Source organism: Hemiscyllium ocellatum, chromosome 20 (assembly GCF_020745735.1).
Source record: "Hemiscyllium ocellatum isolate sHemOce1 chromosome 20, sHemOce1.pat.X.cur, whole genome shotgun sequence".
Classification (NCBI taxonomy): Eukaryota; Metazoa; Chordata; class Chondrichthyes; order Orectolobiformes; family Hemiscylliidae; genus Hemiscyllium; species Hemiscyllium ocellatum.
This window is the reverse complement of record NC_083420.1, coordinates 14,061,429-14,084,673: the sequence shown is the minus strand read 5'-3', so window position 1 is coordinate 14,084,673 and position 23,245 is coordinate 14,061,429. Positions and strand designations below refer to the sequence as shown.

At 42.7% G+C, this 23,245-nt stretch overlaps 1 protein-coding gene across 1 annotated transcript in view; it reads right to left on the bottom strand.

Moving 5' to 3' along the window:
* Positions 1-3,686: 3,686 nt before the first annotated feature.
* Positions 3,687-23,245, bottom strand: part of LOC132825352 (cytoplasmic phosphatidylinositol transfer protein 1-like) — a 208,708-nt gene continuing 189,149 nt past the window's right edge. Inside the window, exon 10 of the mRNA XM_060840514.1 lies at positions 3,687-6,547. Within this exon, the coding sequence (XP_060696497.1) occupies positions 6,282-6,547 (266 nt within the window). The 3' untranslated portion in view covers positions 3,687-6,281. The remainder of the gene's footprint in view (positions 6,548-23,245) is intronic.

Here is a 23,245-nt window from a genome sequence, read left to right as displayed (position 1 = left end):
TTACCTTACAGAAACAGTTAAAAATAAAATCACATTATCCCTGCAGTGTGGAAGCAGTCCATTTGGCCCATTGAGTATGCACCGACTCTCCAAAGAGCATCCCACCTCGGTCCATTCCCCCTACCCTATCCCTGCATTCTCAGTGGCTAACCCACATAGCCTGCACATCCCTGGACACTATGGGCAATTTAGCATGACCAATCCAATAAACCTGTACATTTTCAGACTGTGATACCCGGAGGAAACCCATGCAGACAGGGGGCGAATGTGGAAACTCCACACAGTCGCCCGAGGCTGGAATCAAACCCGGGTCCCTGATGCTGTGAGGTAGCAGTGCTATTCACTGAGCCACCATGCTGCCCCCATAGTTTCATTAATGGGGTGTGGGTGTCACTGGCTGGGCCAATATTTTATGCAATGGGGCAACTAAGAATTAACCACATTTGAGTCTGCAGTCGCTGTTAGACCAGACCCGGTAAGGATGGCAGATTTCCTTCTCTAAAAGACATAAGATAACTGAGTCAATATCCTTTAGGGAACAGCAGCTAGCTACTGAAGTGTTTTCAGTGGTGTAGGCATTGAGATAGTTCAACTTGTTGTGCAAGACAACATAACATGACAGCTGTCTTAGAATTTTGTGTGCATCTGCATAGAAATCGCTATTGTGGTTACACAGCAACTCCACGTGGAGTGGGTACCAATGTGGTTGACAAACACTCATAAAAGATCCATGGTGCCTCAATTCTCACATTGCAACTGTTGGAAGGGAGCCAGAGGTACATACCTGAGCACTCGCTCATTCTGACTGGCATCTCTGCGGGCAAAGTTGACATTGTTGTCTCGCCTGGAAAACAAGTCTGTCGTTCACAGTCCGCTACACTGACAACACAGGAGCTCCTGAACCTGCCATTCCAGCCTGAATTGGTAGGCACTAATAGATGAGTGCAAGATTTATCTCCATCAGAGCAAACTTTCAACTCTGAAATAAGGCCAAGGGACAGCTTAAGCAACTCCTGATCTAATTTGGGACTGTTTTGTTGTTGTACCCATGGAGTTTTAAATGGGGTAATCAAAAAGTCAGCAGAAAACTAACAAGACTAATTGTAGCATTAAATGAAGCAAGTCACTGTAAGAGCAACCCATTCAGGTGGGTTTTCAGAATATGTGACAATAATAGATCTTACAGCTTATTGAGCGTGGTCTTCCAAATGATCGAGGGTGATTTGTCCAAAGGAATAACCAGCTCATTTCAAATTTAATGGATTGGCTTTTGTGGTCAGTAATGAAGGAATGGTGCTTAGTATTCATTGTGCTTAGACTTCATGTGGACTTCTGAGCAGCTCTCGATAGCAAACATGCCTCTTGTATGAACAACAGTGTATATCTTCAACTGATGATTGGAAGAGTCCTTACTGAGGCCTGCAATCTCTGGACTAGGATGTAGAAGTTAGAGAAATTCACTGTTAAAGCATTGACAGAAAATGAAATAAAAGACAGGGACAACTGATTTTAAAAAGCTGGAAATAAATATTTTTAAATTGTTATTTTCTTTTAAATCTCCACCAATAATTAAAACCTTAAGGAATGAGACTTCCTATTTTAAAATATTAACTTTCAGTGCTGGTATTTGGTTAAAATATGAATTTACTCTCAAATGGAGAAGCTGTTGATATTTGCATGCTCCATGGGTAACACATGGGTAAAGGTAGCTCTCACATGTTGTGTGCACTTCAAAGACAAGTCCCTGGTGAAGTTATTGGTGTGGTACAGTTTGTAACCTTCTGATTACTGTGTTTAACTGCACAATTGTGTATGCTGGATGTTGCTGTTTGATTTACTCTGTAATAACCCCTTACCTGGCCATCATTTTTATACAAATTCCAGCCCAATATGTTGAAAGTCCATAAGACCATAAGACATAGGAATGGAAGTAAGGCCATTCAGCCCATCGAATTCACTCCGCCATTCAATCATGGCTGATGGGCATTTCAACTCCACTTACCGGCATTCTCCCTATAGCCCATAATTCCTTGTGACATCAAGAATTATCAATCTCTGCCTTGAAGACATTCAGCGTTCCAGCTTCCACTGCACTCTGCGGCAATGAATTCCACAGGCCCACCACTCTCTGGCTGAAGAAATGTCTTTGTATTTCTGTTCTGAATTGACCCCCTCTAATTCTAAGGCTGTGTCCACTGGTCCTAGTCTCCTCTCCTAACTGAAACAATTTCCTAGCATCCACCCTTTCCAAGCCATGTATTATCTTGTAAGTTTCTATTAAATCTCCCCTTAATCTTCTAAACTCCAATGAATACAATCCCAGGATCCTCAGCCGTTCCTCGTATGTTAGACCAAACATTCCAGGGATCATCCGTGTGAATCTCCGTTGGACACGCTCCAGTGCCAGTATGTCCTTCCTGAGGTGTGGGGGCCAAAACTAGACACAGTACTCCAAATGGGGCCTAACCAGAGCTTTATAAAGTCTCAGTAGCACAGCGGTGCTTTGATATTCCAACCCTCTTGAGTCCTTTATAGTTCTTTCCTACATCCCCAAATGCCAAAATACAAGCTCCAAATTTCAGCTTCATGAATTTCTACCACTCAGCAGTTTCAGAATCATCCTAAATTACTGACCCCATTCTGAAGCCAATTGTCATCTATAATTTTTGTGGAAAGAGTTGAATTAATGTGACAGTCATTGTTTTCACTCAGCTTGTTCCACATGTGCATTACTCCCTAGGGACTGAAATTAATTTTGATCTCATAGAGATGCATGCTAAAAGGAAACACAGTTGGTCATTTGGCCTTGCCAAGTGGGACCAGCTTCTGTTAGAATCTTCTTTTATTTCTTGCATTGATTCATTCAAAGATAAGGCCAATATCCACTGCCCATCACTCACTGATGTTGGTGAGACCTCTTCTGGAGTACTGTGTCCAGCTCTGTTTGCACAATGATAAGAAGAATATTATTAAGCTGGAGAGGGTTCAGAATAGATTTACCAGGATGTTGCCAGGAATGGAAGGTTTGAGTTACAAAGAGAGGATGGATAGGCTGGGACTTTTTTTCACTAGAGTGTAGGAGGTTGAGGGGTGACCTTATAGAGGTTTGTAAAATAATACAGATAAGATATAGGGATATAGATGAGGTAAATGGCAGGTGTCTTTTCTCTAGGGTTGAGGATTTCAAGACCAAGGGGCATATCTTTAAGGTAAGAGGAGAAAAATCTAAAAAAGATGTGGGGGCTTTTTTTTTAACACAGAGATGGTCCATATGTGAAATGAACTTCCAGAAATGGTGGTGGATGTGGCTACAGTTACAATGTTAAAAAGACATTTAGATAAGTACATGAATAGGAAAGGTTTGGAGGGATATGGCCCAAGTTCAGGCAGGTGAGGCTAGTTTAGTTTGGGATTATGGTTGGCATGGCCTGGTTGGGCCAAAGGGTCTGTTTCTGTGTTGTATGACTCTACAACTGTCTTTTGAGCGCAATCATTCTGGTGCAGGTACACACACAGTGCTATTGAAGGTGGGAGTTCCAGGATTTTGACCCATCAAAGATGACAACAGACTGAGCCTTTACAATAACAGATTGCTTCAATAACAACCAAAAATTGTGTGCAACTTTTTTTTATACACTGAGTAGCACAGTGACTTCAAATACAATAAACAGCTCAATGCAAAATCATTGCTTTGCACATTTCTTTTATTAAAAGAGTAACTACACAATGGTCTTAATGAATATAAGCAAACCCTTATTCTTCAGTACACTTCATGAAGCTTAATTATAACTTAATCCCTAAAGTTCAGAACCAAGAACCATTAATATGTAGTAATATATTCATTTACCACCATGAACAACATTTATTATGTAGAAAGCTAAGACATTCCTTCACTTTCTGTGATGTCAATGCATTCAACTAAAATTATACATCTTCTGTACTATTTACAGCTACTGCAACAGACACTCATATGAAGGCCATTCAAAACTGCTTATATTTCCTTATATACACAATGTTAACTCAGCCTTGCATGATGATTTCAGTGGGTTAGGCAGAAGGTAGCAAGTGTAGACAGTGTCATTGATTGTACAGTCTGTTTCATAAAGAAATAGCACAGATGCATTTCAACATGAGTCACTCTGAATAAACAGCAGTTTCAACAGCACAGAAAGTAAGATCAGATCTTTAAAGAAAAGGTTGCCAGGGAGCTTCCTGCAAGTCTTAGTGCCCCAGGTAAATTAACAATTAGAGCTGCATTTGAACTTTTGCAGACTTCTCTATCAATTGGCCTCGGTACACCGAAATGTTCTTTGCTGTTGAGTCATGTAGGGGAAAAAAAATGTGATTTAAAAAAAATGATTATCTTCATCCCCTTGGATCTACCTAAGATGTCATGCCTTGTCTGAATAATTGTCTGACATCACGATTTGTTAGACCAATTACATAGGATTGTCTCCGTTTGGTGAGAAAAGCTGGAGTTTCTTGCCTTTGTGAAGGAAGGTCCTGAACCAGCACTTGGTAACTTCCCACAGTTACTGTACAGGCTCTGCCGTCTGGGGAAAATTCAAGTTAATTGTGTTTTTCAAAGACTTTATAGAAATATCGCAAATTAACATTACAAACAAAAGCAATCATGCTACTTCTGACCCAAACAATAACCAATTAATTTTAATAAGGAGAATACTTTGATCACTTAAATGTGAAGTCTGGGCGAGCAATGTGGATTACTGCACTGCATTAACAGCAATATTGACCGTGCAACCAGTTTATTGGTCCATCAACTCTAAATGATGAAAAATCGTAATCCAGGTGCTGGGATGAAGCAGTTAACCTAGCTGCAGGTCTCCTCATGGAAAACAGATAGCTCAACAGTACTGTTTCAGTCAGGTCGAACAGAAATCCCCTTCAAGTTCCACTGTTGCTCTCTTCTGGTCATGTTTCCATTCTGTGTGATGCAAGTGATGGTGACTCAGGAGCTGCCATATTTGGAATGTTATGCAAAGTGGAGTGACTACAAGTTCTTGAGAGATAGCACGACTGGCTTAGTTCACTTGCATGCTACAAAGCGTGGGCCACCACAGCTGTAAAATGCACACTGAATGAAAAATGAAGACAGGAGATTGGTCTCCAACAACCACAAACCTACTCCTTTCAGCTGACTCAAACCAATTGCATATTCCACCCCAATACCTATTGACATTACTTAATTCCCGGAGAGGTTGACCTGTGACTGGAGGTTGGGTGCAGTTGGTGAGAAACTTGGTTCCTGTTATCAGGTAGATTTTAAAGGCATTCATGATTTTAGATAGAAGGGAAGCCTGAGGGAGGTGCAGAGTTTTACAATTCTTGGAAAAAAAAAGAATTCCAGTTAGAAATCAATTGCAATGAGGTTTATTCCATCGCAGAAAGGAAAATATCGGTTTGAATGGTGCAATTGGAGGCAGCCACTAAAACAAGATTCAAAATGCAAAGTGAGAAGTGGATGGCCAGGTGAGTGAGAACCAAGTCAAACATCACCGAAACCTTTCCCATGGGATGTCAGAGATGCTTGCCCAGATATGGGAACATAACGTAACCTTCAAGAAGACTGAAGCTTTTATACAGCAAGAAGATGTGCGTGGGAAGAGAAGTTTGTCATATACAGTAATGAAATGGCTTTACTGCAAATACCTTTGGAAAGTGAAGTAACAATAAAATCAGATGTTTAATAACCAACTCGGAATATCATGCTGTAGCTAACTTGTGACTTTGATTCATTGGGTGTGTGGCATGATGTATCATTCTTTTAGCAAGAGAAACGTAATTCTGCTTTCCTTAATGCTTACAGACAAGGAGTAAGTTTGCACCGTGAGTGAATCACTTTAGAGCAGCAAGATGTTGGTTCACTCCATCTTTCTCCTTTCTAACATTGATGGCTAGATTATAAACTGAAATGCATTTATGTGACAGCGTACACTATCAATCATGCTAACACTAAGTCCTGAGTCTGCCTAAGAGTCCTAACAAGGAATGATAAAGAGAGTGTAGTAAAATACTGTTAAAGAACATAGCCTCATCTGAAATCCTTATCTCAAATTCAGAATGCAAATCTTAATGGCCAGTCAGTATTAATGCAGGCTTGCTGTTGTAAAGATCACTGCCCAACATCTTTACAGGCTAAAGCTTTAGAGAACCCCTTAACAGATGGCTTTTTTTTAGTTTTCTCAGTTAAGTAGCGTTAGATGAATTCAATAACTGGAAATTCACAGGAACGGAACCTCCAGGTTGGCATGGAGGTGGCATTACTTATTGGATGAACGCTCTCTGAGCTCTGGCAGTGTCAGCATTTCTGGGGCAGACTTCTTCCGCGGTCTGTCCTTTGGCACAGTGAGGAAATCGGGCGGGTCTCCGCTGAGCGGTGTGGACGGCGCACTGGCAGGGGCACTGCGGGTAGCTGGAGGCTGGGCAGCTTCACTGACGGAGATAGTGGGGGCCATAATTCCGATCTTCTTGTTTGTCGCTTCCTGCGTTTGCTTCTCATATTGCCGAACCTCGTCCATTGTCATATCTGCCAAAGGAAATGGTGATGGGGGTGGGTGGGATATGGTGGGGGGGAGGGGAGGTAGTGGAATGAACAAATAACAGGTGAGCTGCATATTTTTAAAAAAATCTTCTCACGTACAGCAGCCTTTGCAGGTTTTATAACCATCATCTTTGTCAGATCAGATCAATTCAAATTCCACCTGTTCAGTCAAACCAAAATCCCACTGTGCACAAAGAACCTCATCTTTCAATATCATGTTAAACAGATCAATATCCAAATGAATTAGGCATCAGACATCTTTCAAAGATTTCTGTGTTTTATTGTCAATTTATAGTTTAGCACAAACACCAGTTTCCTTGTTTCCCTTCTAGATCCTTTCCCTACCCAGAAACTGATGCCTAACTAAGGGTAACCCCAGTTCTTTGTTAAGAAAATAAATTACAAATGGCAAAAGAATTACTCATTGGGGGCACCATAACATTAATCAAAACCTACCATTGAAAGAGTGCAACAAGGTAGGGGTGGGGTAAATCAAAATCTCACGGGAGGGATATAGAGTACACCCAGTCCCCACAGGTTCCCACCTATTCTTCAATAATATTAGTGAACATTATGTCCTTGTTATCCAAGGAAATTTGGCATTACATTCGGCATGGGCTGGTGGGACCCAAGGGTCTGTTTCCATGTTGTATGACTCTATGGAAAAGAACCCAGGTCTCTTTTTAAAAAGTTAATCTACCGTCAGTTTAAGAATTCTCCCAAGTAATCAAATGACAAACTCTGCCCACCAGGGGCAATGGACAGAAGAAACAGCTCCTTTTAACAAAAAATAATAACCTACCATACAAAATCAGCAATCATCCAGTTACAAATGCCAGGACATTGCAATAATGACAAAAAATAAGATCAAAAAGGGCAGGGAAAACAATAGAGGGAATTGAATCAACATTATGTTGGAGGAGGAGATAACGTATCCCAGCTCCTGCAGTCAGAACCAACATTTTTTTAAAAAACCCAATTAACAAAGAACAAACTCGTAACCAAGTGTTTTTCTCTTCAGTTGACATGTTACAACACAAGTTTGAGACAGATGTTTTTAATTATTATTCTTTGTTCTGGCTATTGAGGGAGTGCAGCGTAGGTTCACAAGGAATGGCGGGACTATCTTACACTGAAAGACTGGAGCGACTGGGCTTGTATACCCTTGAGTTTAGAAGACTGAGAGGGGATCTGATTGAGACATATAAGATTATTAAAGGACTGCACACTCTGGAGGCAGGAAACATCTTTCCGCTGATGGGTGAGTCCTGAACCAGAGGACACAGCTTAAAAATAAGGGGTAGGCCATTTAGGACAGAGATGAGGAGAAACTTCTTCACCCAGAGAGTGGTGGGTGTGGGGAATGCTCTGCCCCAGAGGGCTGTGGAGGCCAAGTCTCTGGGTACTTTCAAGGAAGAGTTGCATAGACCTCTTAAAGAGAGTGGAATCAAGGGCTATGGGGATAAGGCAGGAACAGGATACTGATTGAGGATGATCAGCCATGATCATAATGAATGGTGGTGCTGGCTCGAAGGACAGAATGGCCTACTCCTGCACCTATTGTCTATTGTCTATTTATTCAAAAACTGGCAGTAGTAGAGTCAGAGACACTGGGGACATTTAAACGACTGCTGGACAAGCACATGGATGGCAGTAAATCGATGGGTGTGTAGGTTAGGTGGATCTTAGATTAAGATAAATGCTTGGCATAACATTGTGGGCCAAAGGGCCTGTACTGTTCTAGTTCTAGATGCAGCTCAAGGTCTGCATACTCTTTGAATAGCTCAGATCAAACATTTTGGGAAGTTTGAGGCAACCCAGTGAAACAAAATGGTTCCAGTTAGTATATTGCCATGTTGTTTTGAAGCTTTCAACAGTTAGTACCCGACCTCAGCAATAGAGAACTTTCTAGAAGCACAGAAGTGTTGAAGATCATTTGTTAAAAGATGCTGGAACTTCTCGTTCTGGGAGTTCTAATCAGCATGTTGTCCCCAACGCTGCTTGGGAGATTTGTTAGAAAGCCCTGTGAAAATCCAGACAAGTTTCTAATGTGCATTTTGACTGAAAGAGGCAGCATTTTAACTGGGGAGCGAGCATCTGTTGAAGTCTTTTCTCATCATGCGAGGGAACTTAACCAAAGCACCGAAATATCAATAATATGAATATTATCTGATATGATTTGTCATTTCATGTGGGTCTATCAATGAATGGAAAAAAGCTGTCCAAATACTTTTCCCCAAAGCGATGGCTCTCTGAACTCAATAAATTGTGGTTTCAAGGCCCCGTTCAGAGGATCATATACATATTAAAAATTGACATTCCCAGTGCAGCACTAAGGAGACACAATACTGCCAGAGGTGTTGCGTTTTGAGCAAGATTTTAAACTGAGGCTCTGTCTTCCTTTTTGGGTACTATTTGAATAGCGTGGGTTTCTCCCCAGTGTTCTGGTCTGTATTAATCTCTCAACCAACAGGAGTAAAACTGATACAAAAACAGAAATTGCTCAGCAGGTCTGGCAGCATCTGTGGAGAGAAACCAGAGTTAACGTTTCGGGTCCAGTGATCCATCAAAACTGATGATTTGATTGGCACCTCTATAGGGAGCTTGTTGTGTACAATTTGACTGTTGCATCTCCACCATTATAGCAGTGCTGGATTGGCTATAAAATGCTTTGAGGTGACCTGGCAATTGTGAAAGGCGCTACATAAATGCAAGTCCTTATTTTAAAACAAGCTACATGACTGACAGTAGATAGTGGAACAGTGAATAACTGTGCAGGCACAGGAACACTGATAAATCAATGTGAGGTCTCGCATCAGGATATAGCATTCTCCATCTGTGGAACAAAAAAAAGACAGAAAACATTGTTCTGAGCCAGTGCATGGCACCATAATTCCTCAGTTTTAAAGCTTCACTGCATCCAGATGAATATATCTGGAACCTAATGAACAAAAGCGCTTGGAAAATATGTTTTATGTATTTATGATTAGCACCCTGCTCTTTCAGGAGAATACTGCATAGGCGGACATTAATATTTGTATAACTCACTCAGACATGAATATATCACCTGAATGAAGTTGAATCTACTTTTACTCAGTGGGGCAGATATTTAATTCCTCTCTGTGTCTGTTTTTATAAATGAGTTCAGAATATTATAAAATGTCATAACATTTTAAATAATAAACATACTCCTTCATGACTTAACTGGCTTTTTCTGCAGCTCATTATTAATGATGGACATTTGAACAACTTGAAACAACAGAATTAAATGACCTGTACTGTCTCAGCATATACCATCCTATATGAATATATCAGTACATTGGTGGGAACATCCTCCAAGCCACTCACCATCCTGACTTGGAAATGTATCGCCACTCCATCACTGTCGCTGAATGAAAATTCTGGAATTCCCTCCTTGTGGGTCAACCCATAGCAGTGGTTCAACAAGCTAAAAATCATAGAGCACCAGGTTATAGTCCTTCATCAGGAGCGGCTCTCCGAAAGCTAGTGCTTCCAAATAAACCTGTTGGACTATAACCTGGTGTTGTGCGATTTTTAACTTTCAAGATTAGAGTGGTGCTGGAAAAGCACAGCCGGTCAGGCAGCATCCAGGGAGCAGGAGAATCGACGTTTTGGGCAGAAGCCCTTCATCAGGATTTTTAACTTTTTCCACCCCAGTCTGTCACCGACTCCTCCAAATCATGGTTCAAGAAGGCAGCTCATCACCAACTTCTCAAAGGCAACTAGGGACAGACAATAAATGCTGGCTCAGCCAGTGATGCCCACGTCTCATGAGTGCATTTCAAAAGAAATCTTTCTATCGCTACTTTCGGAGATTGACTAGGTCAGTTAGCTGGATGGCTAGTTTGCAATGCAGAGTGATTCAATTCCCATACCAGCTGCAGTTATAACAAACACCTTTCCTTCGGAATGCCTCCCCTGTCCTGAGGTGTGATGACCTGCAGGCTAAGCCAGTGCCTTCATCTCTCTTGAGCGAAAGAGCAACCCAATTGCCTGATTTGATTGTGGCACCTTCATCATAACTGCTGCATAGAATGCAACACATTCTGGGAATTCCCTCAGGATTACCGCCACTCCAACACTAGAGCTTTACCATTATTGCAGGGGAAACCCTGGGGAAGTGGCTGCCAGGGAATTCCTAACAGGAGATCCAGAACAAAGACATTAATATTGAATAAACTGGACTAAAAAAGCACCCACTGGAACCAAACTAAATTTCAAACCATCCAAGTAAGATTCAGAGCTTTAGTCAAGAGATTTATTTTGGTAACTCTTTTGAAACGTGCCAGTCATGTGAAAATTTGCTTGTTCACGACCTTTTAATGCGTTCACCCTGATGTTTTTTGGGCGCAAACCTACTGAATTCCAGTAGGGGGCTCCCAAAGCCTTGGGCTTCATACAAACAAAAATGATGCAGCTCAGAAAAAGGCCATTCTGCTCAATGGAGTTGATGGCCCAAATCATCCTAAACATGACGTCAATTCTTTTCCTTCTATCCAACCTCCTGTTAAATACATTCTGTGCTATTTGCCTCAACTGCCCCATGTTGCAGTGATTTCCACATTCTCACCAGCCTCAGAATAAAAATGGTTCTCTTAAATTTTTAATTGGATTTACTACCTTCCAACTCTAGCCCCCAGTTTTGGTCTCCTTCACAACAATGAGGAGTAAGTATGACATAGCACAGCATGTTATATACAGAAACTTTAAAGTAGTGGCAACTTCATGCGAGTAACAATCCAGTATTATAGAGACCCTGCAGTGTGGAAGTAGGCCATTTACCCCATCAAGTTCACACCAGCCCTCTGAAGAGCATTCCACCCCCATCATCCTGCCTTTCCCATGGTTAATCTACCTAGCCTGTGCATCGCTGGACTCTATGGGTAATTTAGCACGGCCAATCCACCAAATTTGCATGTCTATGGACTGAGGGAGGAATCCATATGCAAACAGGGGAGAATGTGTCCCAGACATAGACAGTCACCCAAGAGTGGAATTGAACCCTGTGAAGCAGCAGTACTAACCATTGAGCCACCATGCTACCGAATAAGCCCAGACCATTTTCTGTGGACCATGGGTTCAAGTCCCACCCAACACCTTGTGAAATTTACTAAATTAATCTGAGCTATTAAAGTTGATCCCAGTGATGGTGACCATCGATTGTTGTTTAAAAATCCATCTGGTTCACAGATGCCCTTTAGGGAAGGCAATCTGCCATCCTAACCTGGCATTCTCTGTATGGGACTCCAAACACACAGTAATTGTGGTTGATTCTGACTACTCTGTCCTCACCAAGCCAGATTATTCAAAGGCAATTAGAGGCAGGCACCAAATACTGACCGTGCCAGTACCCTGCACATTCCATGAATTAATGGTTTTGCAGAAAATGTGGGTGAAAGAAGTTAAAATGAGAAGCATAAAAATTGTCAGCTCGAAATTTCCTTCAACTTGCATTGTGAGATGTGATTTCCATTACAAAAGATTCAGTTCGGTCCGATAAGTGTTTGCTGAATAGCTTGAAGAAGAAAAAAAACTAGCAATTTAGCTTTAATAACACGACAAAAAGAGATGGGAGAATAGGAGATGAAATTGCCTGCAATGCTACATCTCAAAGGGATTGCAACAACAGAAAACTGCTTTTAATTCTATTGTTTCTCGCTAAAAATGACTTGGTGTAGAGATAAACAGAAATACAAAGGGAATGCTCACCAGGTCTATTCAAAGACAACAATCCTTGAACATTTCAACATCTTCTGAAACCTTTGTTGAAGTGACAATCAAAAACCATAATGGGGTCCTTCAGGGTCTCAGTGACCTACTGAAGCACTTGCTTCTTCTGTATTACTGTCAAATGTAATCAAATTTCCTTTGGCGATTAGAATAACTGTCAACAAGAAATAAGGATGACACTTGAATAAAAAGTTTTCTTCAGCCATCTTTCAGCAACACTTGGGCGGCTCCGAATGCATTTCCTCTTTTCAGCACAAAACTGCAAAATTAGGCTGTCAACTTGTCTCGAGATGAAGAACACAAAAAAGATGTGCCCTCTTTGCGAGAAACATCACTTTTCACATTAACTGTCAGAACCGAAGTAGCAGATTAGCCTCTGCAAGGATCCACAATACAAAATCTCAAGCTGATAAGCTTTCAGCTGTTCAGCTGCAGCTGTGGTACACAAACTAAAATGCACTCAAGAAATAATAATTATGGTATGTAATGTTTACGAAGAGCTCGATCCTTTAAAGGGACGCATGTTGTTTTGTTGGCATCGCGTAAATGTTGATTTATCTGAACTAAATGGGGAATAAAAGGAAACAGAAAAGAAAGACCATATGACTAATTCAGTTCTGTCATGATCAGCTACTACAAGTGTACCTGGATGCAATTATGTATGGCTAGTTCTGTTATCAACCTGATCATGGAAAAGAAACATGCGTGGGATATACAGCAGCCAACTGAGCCACCATCTCCAATCTTGCACTGACAACCAAGACTAATTTCAGCTGTTAAGAGATTATCTCTGTGATCTGTGGTAAGACAACACTGGAACATTGAGGCATACAGTGATACAGCATGGAAGCAGACCCTTCGGTCCAACCAGTCCATGCTGACCATAATCCCAAACTAAACACGTCCCATCTGCCTGTGTTTGGCTCATATCCATCCAAACCTTTCCTATTCATGTACTATCTAAATGTCTTTTAAATGTTCTAAGCGAAAGTGGGTACTGCAGACGCTGGAGGTCAGAGTCTAGATTAGAGTGGTGTTGGAAAAGCACAGCAGGTCGGGCAGTATCTGAGGAGCAGGAAAATCGATGTTTCAGGCAAAAGCCCTTCATCAGGAATGCTTTCTGCTCCTCAGATGCTGCCTAACCTGCTGTGCTTTTCCAGCACCATTCTAATCTAGACTCTCAAATGTTCTTACTGTACCTGCACCTGCCACTCCCTGCGGAAGTTCATTCCACACACCAACCACTCTCTGTAAATAGATTGCTCCTCGGGTCTTTTTTAAACCATCCTCCTCTCACCTTAAAAATATGCCTGTGTGTCTTGAAATCCCCCACCCTGGGGAAAGATTCCCTAACATTCACCTTATCTATACCCCTCACGGTTTTATAAGTCAAGTCACCCGTCAACCTCCTGTACCCCAGTGAGAGAAGATCCAGCTGATGCAGCCTCTGCTTATAGCTCAAATCTGCCATTCCTGGTAAATCTCTCCTGCTACATAACATCCTTCCTGTAACTGGTCATATATTTCTTTATAATATTCTTCCTGTAACCGGGCATATATTTCATTATAATATTCTTCCTGTAATTAGGCATATATTTCATTGCTACACTTTAAAGGATAGACTATGCTGGGCTATACCCCAGGAGGACTGAGACCCTATGTGAAAGCTAGGAAGCATGAGAAAGGACCAGGGAAGTTTCAATTCTCCAGAAGAGAAATAGTTAAGATTAAGACAGACTTTGTTAGGGGTGATAAGGTTTTAAATGGCGAGCGATAGAAAATGGGGAAGACAAAACATGGAGTGCAAATTGAAAGCTGATCTCAGAAAAGCAGAGAGAAATATTTGGAATTAGGTACTTGGAATAATATTTGCACGCAATTGGATGCGAGGTTGGCAAGCTGAACCAGAACACTGAAAATGTTCTTACTTATCTTATGCAACTCTGAAATGAAGGTGAAAGCAGAGGGCTTTTAAAACATTCCTTGAAGCCACTTTGGGGCAATCAAGGACTGCTACAGAAGTGGATTATGATGTTGTGAAGATGATCATTAGATAGGTGAAGTGCAATAAGTAGGTTATTGCGTTGGCTTACAAGAATGTCAAATTACAGTAAAATGACCCTCAAACATATATATTATTGCTATATGCCATCATTAATCATTGAAAGGGTTTCCATGGGCAATCGGGTTCTCATTAATCTGATGAAGGGCTCTTGCCCGAAACATCGATTCTCCTGCTCCTTGGATGCTGCCTAACCTGCTGTGCTTTTCCAGCACCACACTCTCGACTCTGCTCTCCAGCAGCTGCAGTTCTCACTTTCTCCTCGTTAACCACAGCTATGGAGGTATCTTTGGAATTTGCAGAGAGCATTCTATCGAAGCCGCTGGGTTTTGGCAGGTTCCTCTCTCTCGCTGTCGAGATTCAACAAGCTGCTGGTGGGATTAAGACGACCTGGGGATCGTTTCTGAGAGGCATTGGATTCTGTTGGGATAAATGGGAAGATGGCAGGCACTGCAGCTGAATTCTTTAAAACGGTTCTGGGTAGATGATAGGAAAAGAAAGAATAGTCAGGTCTGTACAGATGAATATTTCAGAGATGACCCGATGACCTTTATTGCTACAGTGCATAGCTGCGGTTTCTAGCCACAAATGAGACATAAAACCAATGAGGAATCCTTTCAAAGTCAGTGCCTGTGAATATAATTCTCCAAGAATGAGAGAATGGTTTAAGAATTTGATCTGGATTTGTCAAAGCAAACTCGGACAATTAAAACAGGAGCCAGTTACAGTAATTATGAAGCTACTTCACCGCTTTGTGGAGGAAATGTGCACACGTTCCTGTGCACACCAAAATGTGACTCTCGTCCTGTACCACGGTGCCACCAGACAATGTGTCATGTCAGTGGTTCAGGAAGTCAGGACTGCGATTGAATGTTCTGCATGGAATGCAACTCCAAAAAGCCTCTCAAGAGTCAACGCCCTGCTGGACTTGACTGACATATCATTCACCACCTTAAACAGTCACCTCCTCCATCACCAATACACAATGGCAGTCATGTGTACTTAATACAAGATGCCCACTGCAGCAGCTGGCCAAGACTCCTTTAACACCATCTTCCAAATCCACAGCCTCTACCATCTTTCTCAAAACTGCTTTCTTGGGATGTGGGCATTCCTGGCAAGGCAGGTATTTCTTGCTCTTCCCCAAATGCCTTTGAGAGGATGGTGGTGATCCTCAGTAATGCTTGGGGGTGCAGATACGTCCACGGTGCTGTTAGTGTGGAGCGTTTTCGGATTTTCACCCAGGAACACTGATGGAACGATGAGATACTTCCAAGTGTGGATCGCGTGTGGCTTGGAGGAGATGGTGGTCCCATGCACCTTTGGGCTTTAGGGTCAGGCCGGATGGTTGTGATTGAACCCAAACTGCACATCAATGAGCAGGTTGCTGCTGAACATGTCTCACTTGATCTGTAGACAAGATAAAGATTAGCAGATGCATGGGATCACTTTCTCCGAGGCAATTCGGGATGGGCAATAACCATTACCTTGGGAGGAAATTCTAGATCCCATCATGGATGAATAAAGACTGAAGGCATAGCACTATCACCTACTCTCTGGAAATAGGACCATGTGAGTGACCGCGAACTAAATCTCGATTAAACTGAACAGAACACAGCTGTCAGGAGAATTCAATCTGTTTCTTACAAATCGCTGCAGAAGAACTAGGTATGTAAACATCGTATGATAGTTTCTGTCACTGCCTCAAAAGGAGCTTAATCGTTGACAGATCACTCACTGTGTGAGCATTTCATCAGATAATTACAGGCCCTGTCAAAACTACTTCCATCTCTGTTGCTTTTCCTTCTTTTGGAAATTGCGAAAAGAAAAGTCTGCTACACAATAATTCAATCTGAGGAAGCATGCTCCCTTCATTTCTCTGCCTTCGCTTCTTAACGAGCAATATATTATTGAGGTTTGGTTCCAGCTGAGCTCTGAGTTTTCCTTTATAGATCTTTCATCAAAGGCTGATCACTGAACACGCTGTGTTTGTCAACCATCCAGATTAGTGCACTCAAGGCTGAGTCTATTTGCAATTCTATTGATCAGTGGGGACATGGGGTGACCTGGACGTGAGAAATGATTTGACTAATTTTTACCCTCCCCCGATTCTTTACCTCTTTGGAATACACCAGCTCATGTTCATTCTGCCTCGACAAAATGACAAACTGGAATATTTCTGCCCCATTTATGAGAATTGGTGGTGTTACTGGGATAGGGATCCTGAACCCCAAGCCGTGGTGTTTTTTTGGGGACATGGCTTGAATCCCACCATGGTTTCCTGATGAAGGGCTCTGGCCCGAAACGTCGAATTTCCTGTTCCTTGGATGCTGCCTAACCTGCTGTGCTTTAACCAGCAACACATTTTCAGCTCTGATCTCCAGCATCTGCAGACCTCACTTTTTACTTGAATCCCACCATGGCAAATGGTGAAATGTGGGGAAAATAAAATCTCAAATAAAGAGCTGGCCAGTGTGACCACTGTTGATGGTCGTAAAAACCCACCTGGAGGGTTCTGCATGGGTAACTCTTTGGAGTAAAAAGTGAGGTCTGCAGATGCTGGAGATCAGAGCTGAAAATGTGTTGCTGGTTAAAGCACAGCAGGTTAGGCAGCATCCAAGGAACAGGAAATTCGACGTTTCGGGCCAGAGCCCTTCATCAGGAAAGATGAACTCTTTGGAGGGTTAGTATGGGACGAATGGCCTGTTTCCATACCGTGGGGATTCTATGCCGGAAGGTAATGCCATTTTAAGGAGACTGACTTAAAAAAAACAGAAGCAAGATGGGTTTTTTTTCTCAAAACAGCATGAGTTGTGATCTGGTACGTGCCACCTGAAAGGGTGACAGAAGCGGTTTCAATGGTAACTTGCAACAGGGAGTTGAACAAATACAGGCTGTTCTGTTTTCATGCGCGTTTTGTCAACGCAAATGCGCTGTAATGTGATTAATGAACTGAGAACGCTGTTTCGACAGCCTGAACTTTTAAAACATGTATTGGCTGTAACGGGATTACAGCACCAACACTTTAAGTGCTGTTTCTAAAGTGTGATTTTTCTATAACAAGGGGTTGCACAAGAACGCAACCATCGCATTGTAGAAGAACTGACAAAGAGAAAAACAAAATCACAGGGCTGTGGAGAAAGCTCAAGGCATAATTTGTAAAGGGATTAATTAGACAGTAATTTGAAACAGCCAGTATAGGCAGATTGGACTGAGTGGCCTCTTGCTGTATTTTATGAGTCTGAAACTCAGTATTTCCTTGTCTGGGTTAACAGTTCAGTTTTTGAAGCTGGTTAAAATTGTACGGAATATTTCAGTCACCCAAAGGCGTTATTAATTTGCTGCTTTTAACCTAACTGTGGTATTTGATACAAAATACAGAAGGTTACAGCTTCCATTTCGCAAACAATAACCCCTTTGCTATTGGGATGATTTACTATTTCCAAATCCAGAGACAGGGCAGTTTAGAGCAAGAAAGTCAGTGTGGATTTATCTAACTGCTTCTGTATGAATAGATCTCAATCTCCGAAATCTCAGGTAGCTCAATGGTTAGCACTGCTGCCTCACTGCGCCAGGGACTTGGGTTTGATTCCTGCCTCAGGGGACTACCTCTGTGGAATTTGCACATTCTCCCTTTGTCGGTGTGGGCTTCCTCCCACAATTCAAAGACCTGCAGATGAGGTGAATTGGCTATGCTAAATTGCCCAGTGTTTAGGGATTTGTAGATTAGGTGTATTGGTCAGGGGTAAAAGGTAGGGGAATGAGTCTGGGTGGGTTACTCTTCAGATGGTCGGTGGGGACTTGTTGAGCTAAAGGGCCTATCGGGAATCGAATCTAAAATGTGCAGGTTAGGTGGATTGGCCATGGAAAATGCAGGATGATGGGGATGGATCTGGGTGGAATGTGCTTCAGAGGGTTGGTATGGGCTGAATACACTACGAGGATTTTATAATACTGGATTGTTACTTTGGTTAGAACCTTTGGAGTTGGATGGTGTGTGTGTGTGCTATGGCAGGGACTTGGCCTGGGCCTGGACTGCAACCTATGGCCTGCTTAGGCCTACGGGTCAAAGCCAACATGGGCAGTACAATGAGATCTGGGTGTTCTTGTACACCAGTCAATGAAGGTCAGCATGCAGGAACAGCAGATAGTGAAGAAAGCTAATAGCATGTTGGCCTTCATAACAAGAGGGATTGAGTATAGAAGCAAAGAGGTTCTTCTGCAGCTGTACAGGGCCCTGGTGAGACCACACCTGGAGTATTGTGTGCAGTTCTGGTCTCCAAATTTGAGGAAAGACATTCTGGTTATTGAGGGAGTGCAGTGTAGGTTCATGAGGTCAGTTCCTGGAATGGCGGGACTACCTTACGCTGAAAGACTGGAGCGACTGGGCTTGTATACCCTTGAGTTTAGAAGACTGAGAGGGGATCTGATTGCGACATAAGATTATTAAAGGATTAGACACTCTGGAGGCAAGAAACATGTTTCTGCTGATGGGTGAGTGCCGAACCAGAGGACACAGCTTAAAAATACGGGGTAGACCATTTAGGACAGAGATGAGGAGAAACTTCTTCACCCAGAGAGTGGTAGCTGTGTGAAATGCTCTGCCCCAGAGGGCAGTGGAGGCCCAGTCTCTGGATTCATTTAAGAAAGAGTTGGATAGAGCTCTCAAGGATAGTGGAGTCAAGGGTTATGGAGATAAGGCAGGAACAGGATACTGATTAAGGGTGATCAGCCGTGATCATAATGAATGGTAGTACAGACTCAAAGGGCAGAATGGCCTACTCCTGCACCTATTGTCTATTGTGAATACAAAACAGGATGGCAAAAATGATGGTGTCAATATGGAGGCCGTGGAAGTTGCTGGTCTCCAAATTTGAGGAAAGACATTCTGGTTATTGAGGGAGTGCAGTTAGGTTGGGAGATGGGCCTTGATCCTTAACAATTTGGAACATGGGAGATTTTGACCTGGGAATGTGGAAACTGAGCACAATTATGTAGAAAAGGCATGTAATATATTTGACATAACCAAGGACAGGCAGGGCACAGCCAAGTTACAAACATGATGATAGACATTCCGTTTGCTCTGGGATTTTGAGCACCACACCCAATACTGGAGGGTTTTTACCTATGTTTACCTAGATTTTACCTATTTTTACCTAGTTTCTACCTTTACCAATACTGGAGGGTCAGGTCAAGGCAAGAAACTCAAAAGTCAGGGGCAGCAAAGCATAGGCAAACCTTCCTCCTGTTCCTTCTACAGCCTGCATTCACACAGGACATTGAATTAGAAGGAGAGAGCATAGTACTGACCCCAGTGTCAGTAATGGTCCAGCTGGCAGCTTTATTGCCTTTGAACCATTCGAATTCAAGTTGTGCTCCTGTGTTTTAGCATAAACAGCAATGCCAATGCCTCAGTGTGGAACAAGCAAATGGTGCACTGATGGAGATACCATTATTGGAAAGAGATGTTAACCAAGGCCTGGTCTACACTCTCAAAGTGGATGTAAAACATCTCATGGGATGCTGGTGAAGAACAAGGGCTTATCCTGGGTGGCCTAGCCAGTATTTAACCCTCAGAAAACAGGTTATCTGTTCATTATTATCTCGCTACTTCTGGGAGAGTCCTGTGCACACATTGGCTGTTATGTTTCCACACTGACTACATTTTAAAGTACCTCATTGGATGTTGAAATAACACCAGAGAGGCTGGTATCCTGTCACAAAGTTACTCTTTATTTACACCTGGAAAGCACTTGAAAGTGATCCACTCCCTCAGAGCCAGCTCTCAGTGTGAGCAGCACCCCAAACATCCTGTTCTTATCTGTCAGCCAGGGCTCCCTGATTGGACCAGGTTCACAGCCCCAATCAGGGAGCTCATATTCTATGAGGCCCACCTGTGTGACCTCATTACAGTCGTTGTGCCCCTTCCCCTCACCTCCCCCCACCCCCCCCAGGTCCAAGGACATGGGTTTTGTAGCTCTGCCGGAACGTTTTAGCACCGGGCCAGGTTCCTCCAGCTCTGCCTCTCAAACGGGGGGGCGTGTAAGGCACGGTAGCTCACCTCTTGCGCCTGGAGACTCTCGGAAGAAATTCACTCTCCTCTTCAGGTGGCAAAGGTGTCGATGCCATGACCCTCGCTGTGACAATCTCAGACTCTGAGGTAACTTCAATGCTTGTTCAGGACCATCACCACCTTCTTGGACTTTATACATCACTGGACCTGACCTCATATTGACCAATCCTCTTACCTGTGCAGGGTTATTCCCATGATTCCTACACCAAACTTTGTTCCCTGAAGTAAACTTCTGTGCAAGGACATTTTCATAATTGCAGAGAATTTCTGAGTTGCTGATTCAGAGGAGCCCGGATTGCAAGGAAGGATTGACTCCAACCTCAGACCTTGCCAAGTCTGGCTGTGGAACCTTGCTCATTCTCAGCTGTAGTGCATTCTGCAGGAAGGTTCCAGCACTCTGAGTGGAGACCCAGCACCATACCAGGAGTTTTGTTTCAATATCCTCAGACATACCAACATTACTTAAGCAGTCTGCACTTGCAAGATTCAGAATGCAACGTTGAACATTTGATGCAATTCCAGTATTGGATAACATTTGTTAAACATGAATTGCACTAACATTCAATTTAAGATCATCAGTCAGCTAAACAATTGGGCTCATTATGTTTGCAAGAAGCTACATGGATATTCTTACACATGAACCAGGCTCTGCAGGCAAAAGGTATATGTTTGGTTTCTTTCAGGAAAGGTAGCCATCGCTGGTGAGCTCAAATCTTGTTGACCTTCCCTAACTGTCCTTGAATTGAATGGCTCACTATATGATGTGATGAGCAAGTTAAGGGTTCACATCTGAGGTCAGTTAGGAATTAACCACATTACTGTGGGCCTGGAGTCACACGTAGGCCAGACCACATAAAGATGACAGAATTCCCACCCCTAAGGATGTTAACATGCCAGATTACCTTTTTCAATTGATCGTTTTCAATTTTATGAACTGAATCTAAATTCTACCAGTTACCACAGTGGGATTTGAACCCATGTCCCTGATCATTAATTGGCCTGGGCCTCCAGATTACCGATGCCATGGCATTGCCACAATGCCACCGCTTCCCCTTTCTAGGCACAATGCAGTTTTGGAATAACGAAAGCATGGAGGACAATAGCTCCTTGGCACATTTGCTATGACAATGTTTTAACCAATCAGAACTAACTTGCCACCCAATCATCACCCTTTTCTCATGCAGTATAAATTGTTGCTCCCTTTGCAGTTTTGCATCTGTCCTGATGAAGGCAAGACAAGAAGCTTTATCTCAGCAATATTTTTTGTTCCCAAATTGGATGGTTACTGTTAGTTTCAGAAGTTCAGGAAGCCTCGGAACATTACTTCTCTGCCTTCAGCTGTTGTATAAATGTCTCAGAGGCTCAGATGCCTCAACACTATAAAGTTGAACACTGATGAGTTGATACACAGACAACACTTACAGTTCGAACATACATTGAAAGGGCAGGTTTTAAACATCATTTCGAAAAAAACTGCGTAAATTAAAATGTATATGTAAACATACATAAAAATGATAAAGGAAACAAAGAAATCATTAAAAAAACATACATTTGTCCAACAGAAACTTTATGGGTCGGGGGTAGCAGGGGTCTGGGATCCAATTTTTTGGTTGGTTTCAACTTGCATCTGGCACTCGTATTTGCGGACTTCCTCCAAAGTCAAATCTGTGGAAAAGGTCAAACAAGGTGCTGACTGCAGTGATGTAATCCTTCCGTAGGTTCACTAGGGTGGGCTATCGAGAATGACAACAGTGAGTAGCAGCAAGGGTTAGGGTAGAGCCAGCAGGTGAGATTGGATCAGGGTGTTAGTATGTTTTACTGGGAAGAAGTTCAAAACCACCGCAGGAGAAAGAAAGAGAGCCAAGGGAGATGGGCGAGCGATTACACGGTGAGTATCTAGCGAAGGCCAATGTGCAGCATTAAGACTGCGACATGCGCGATGCAATGGCAGGTTAGTCAGTGGAGGCAAAAGCTGTGCATTTAACAATCCGTAAGAAATCATTCGGCGCCGATGCACTGATTGACAGTCACAGACTTACTGAAGACCCAGACTAATAGATACCTCTCGCGCAACCAGGTAGGATTGGCAGGCATGGTTAATCAGAGCTGTCTCACATCTCACAATACTCATGGCAACATGACAAAACACCTGAGGCCATTCAGCCCAACGAGACCATGGCTGATCTGATAATCCTCAACTCCACTTTCCTGCTTTACTTCCTTAATAGTTAGATATCAGTCTACCTCAGGAGAAGCGAGGATTGCAGATGTTGGAGATCAGGGTCGAGAGTGTGGTGCTGGAAAAGCACAGCACGTCAGGCAGCAATCAGAGGAGCAGGGGAATCGACATTTCGGGCATAAGTCCTTCATCAGCAATCTGACTCACTCTGAAATTACACCTTCCTCCTTCATCTCATATTCCTTGCAGCTACGTGCAATCTCACACATCAATAACTGGGTGAATACTGAGTAGAGGTGCAGATCCCTGGAATCTGGAGGATTGACGCTGATTATTGATTATTGCCTGCAGTGAAGTCGAGTGTGCTGTTCAACAGGCAAGTTGGTTCGATCACTTCCCAGGTGCTCGTGAAATTTCACCTTAGTGCCTCAAAAATGGTCATTGCTAGCGCCTTTGCTTCATCAACCAATGTTTTGAATAGGTATACAAAGTTAGAAATCACACAACACCAGGTTATAGTCCAACAGGTTTAATTGGAAGCACTAGCTTTTGGAGCGATGCTCCTTCATCAGGTCCTATGACATATTGTCCCACTTATTCTGGTCAATTTTATCCCTC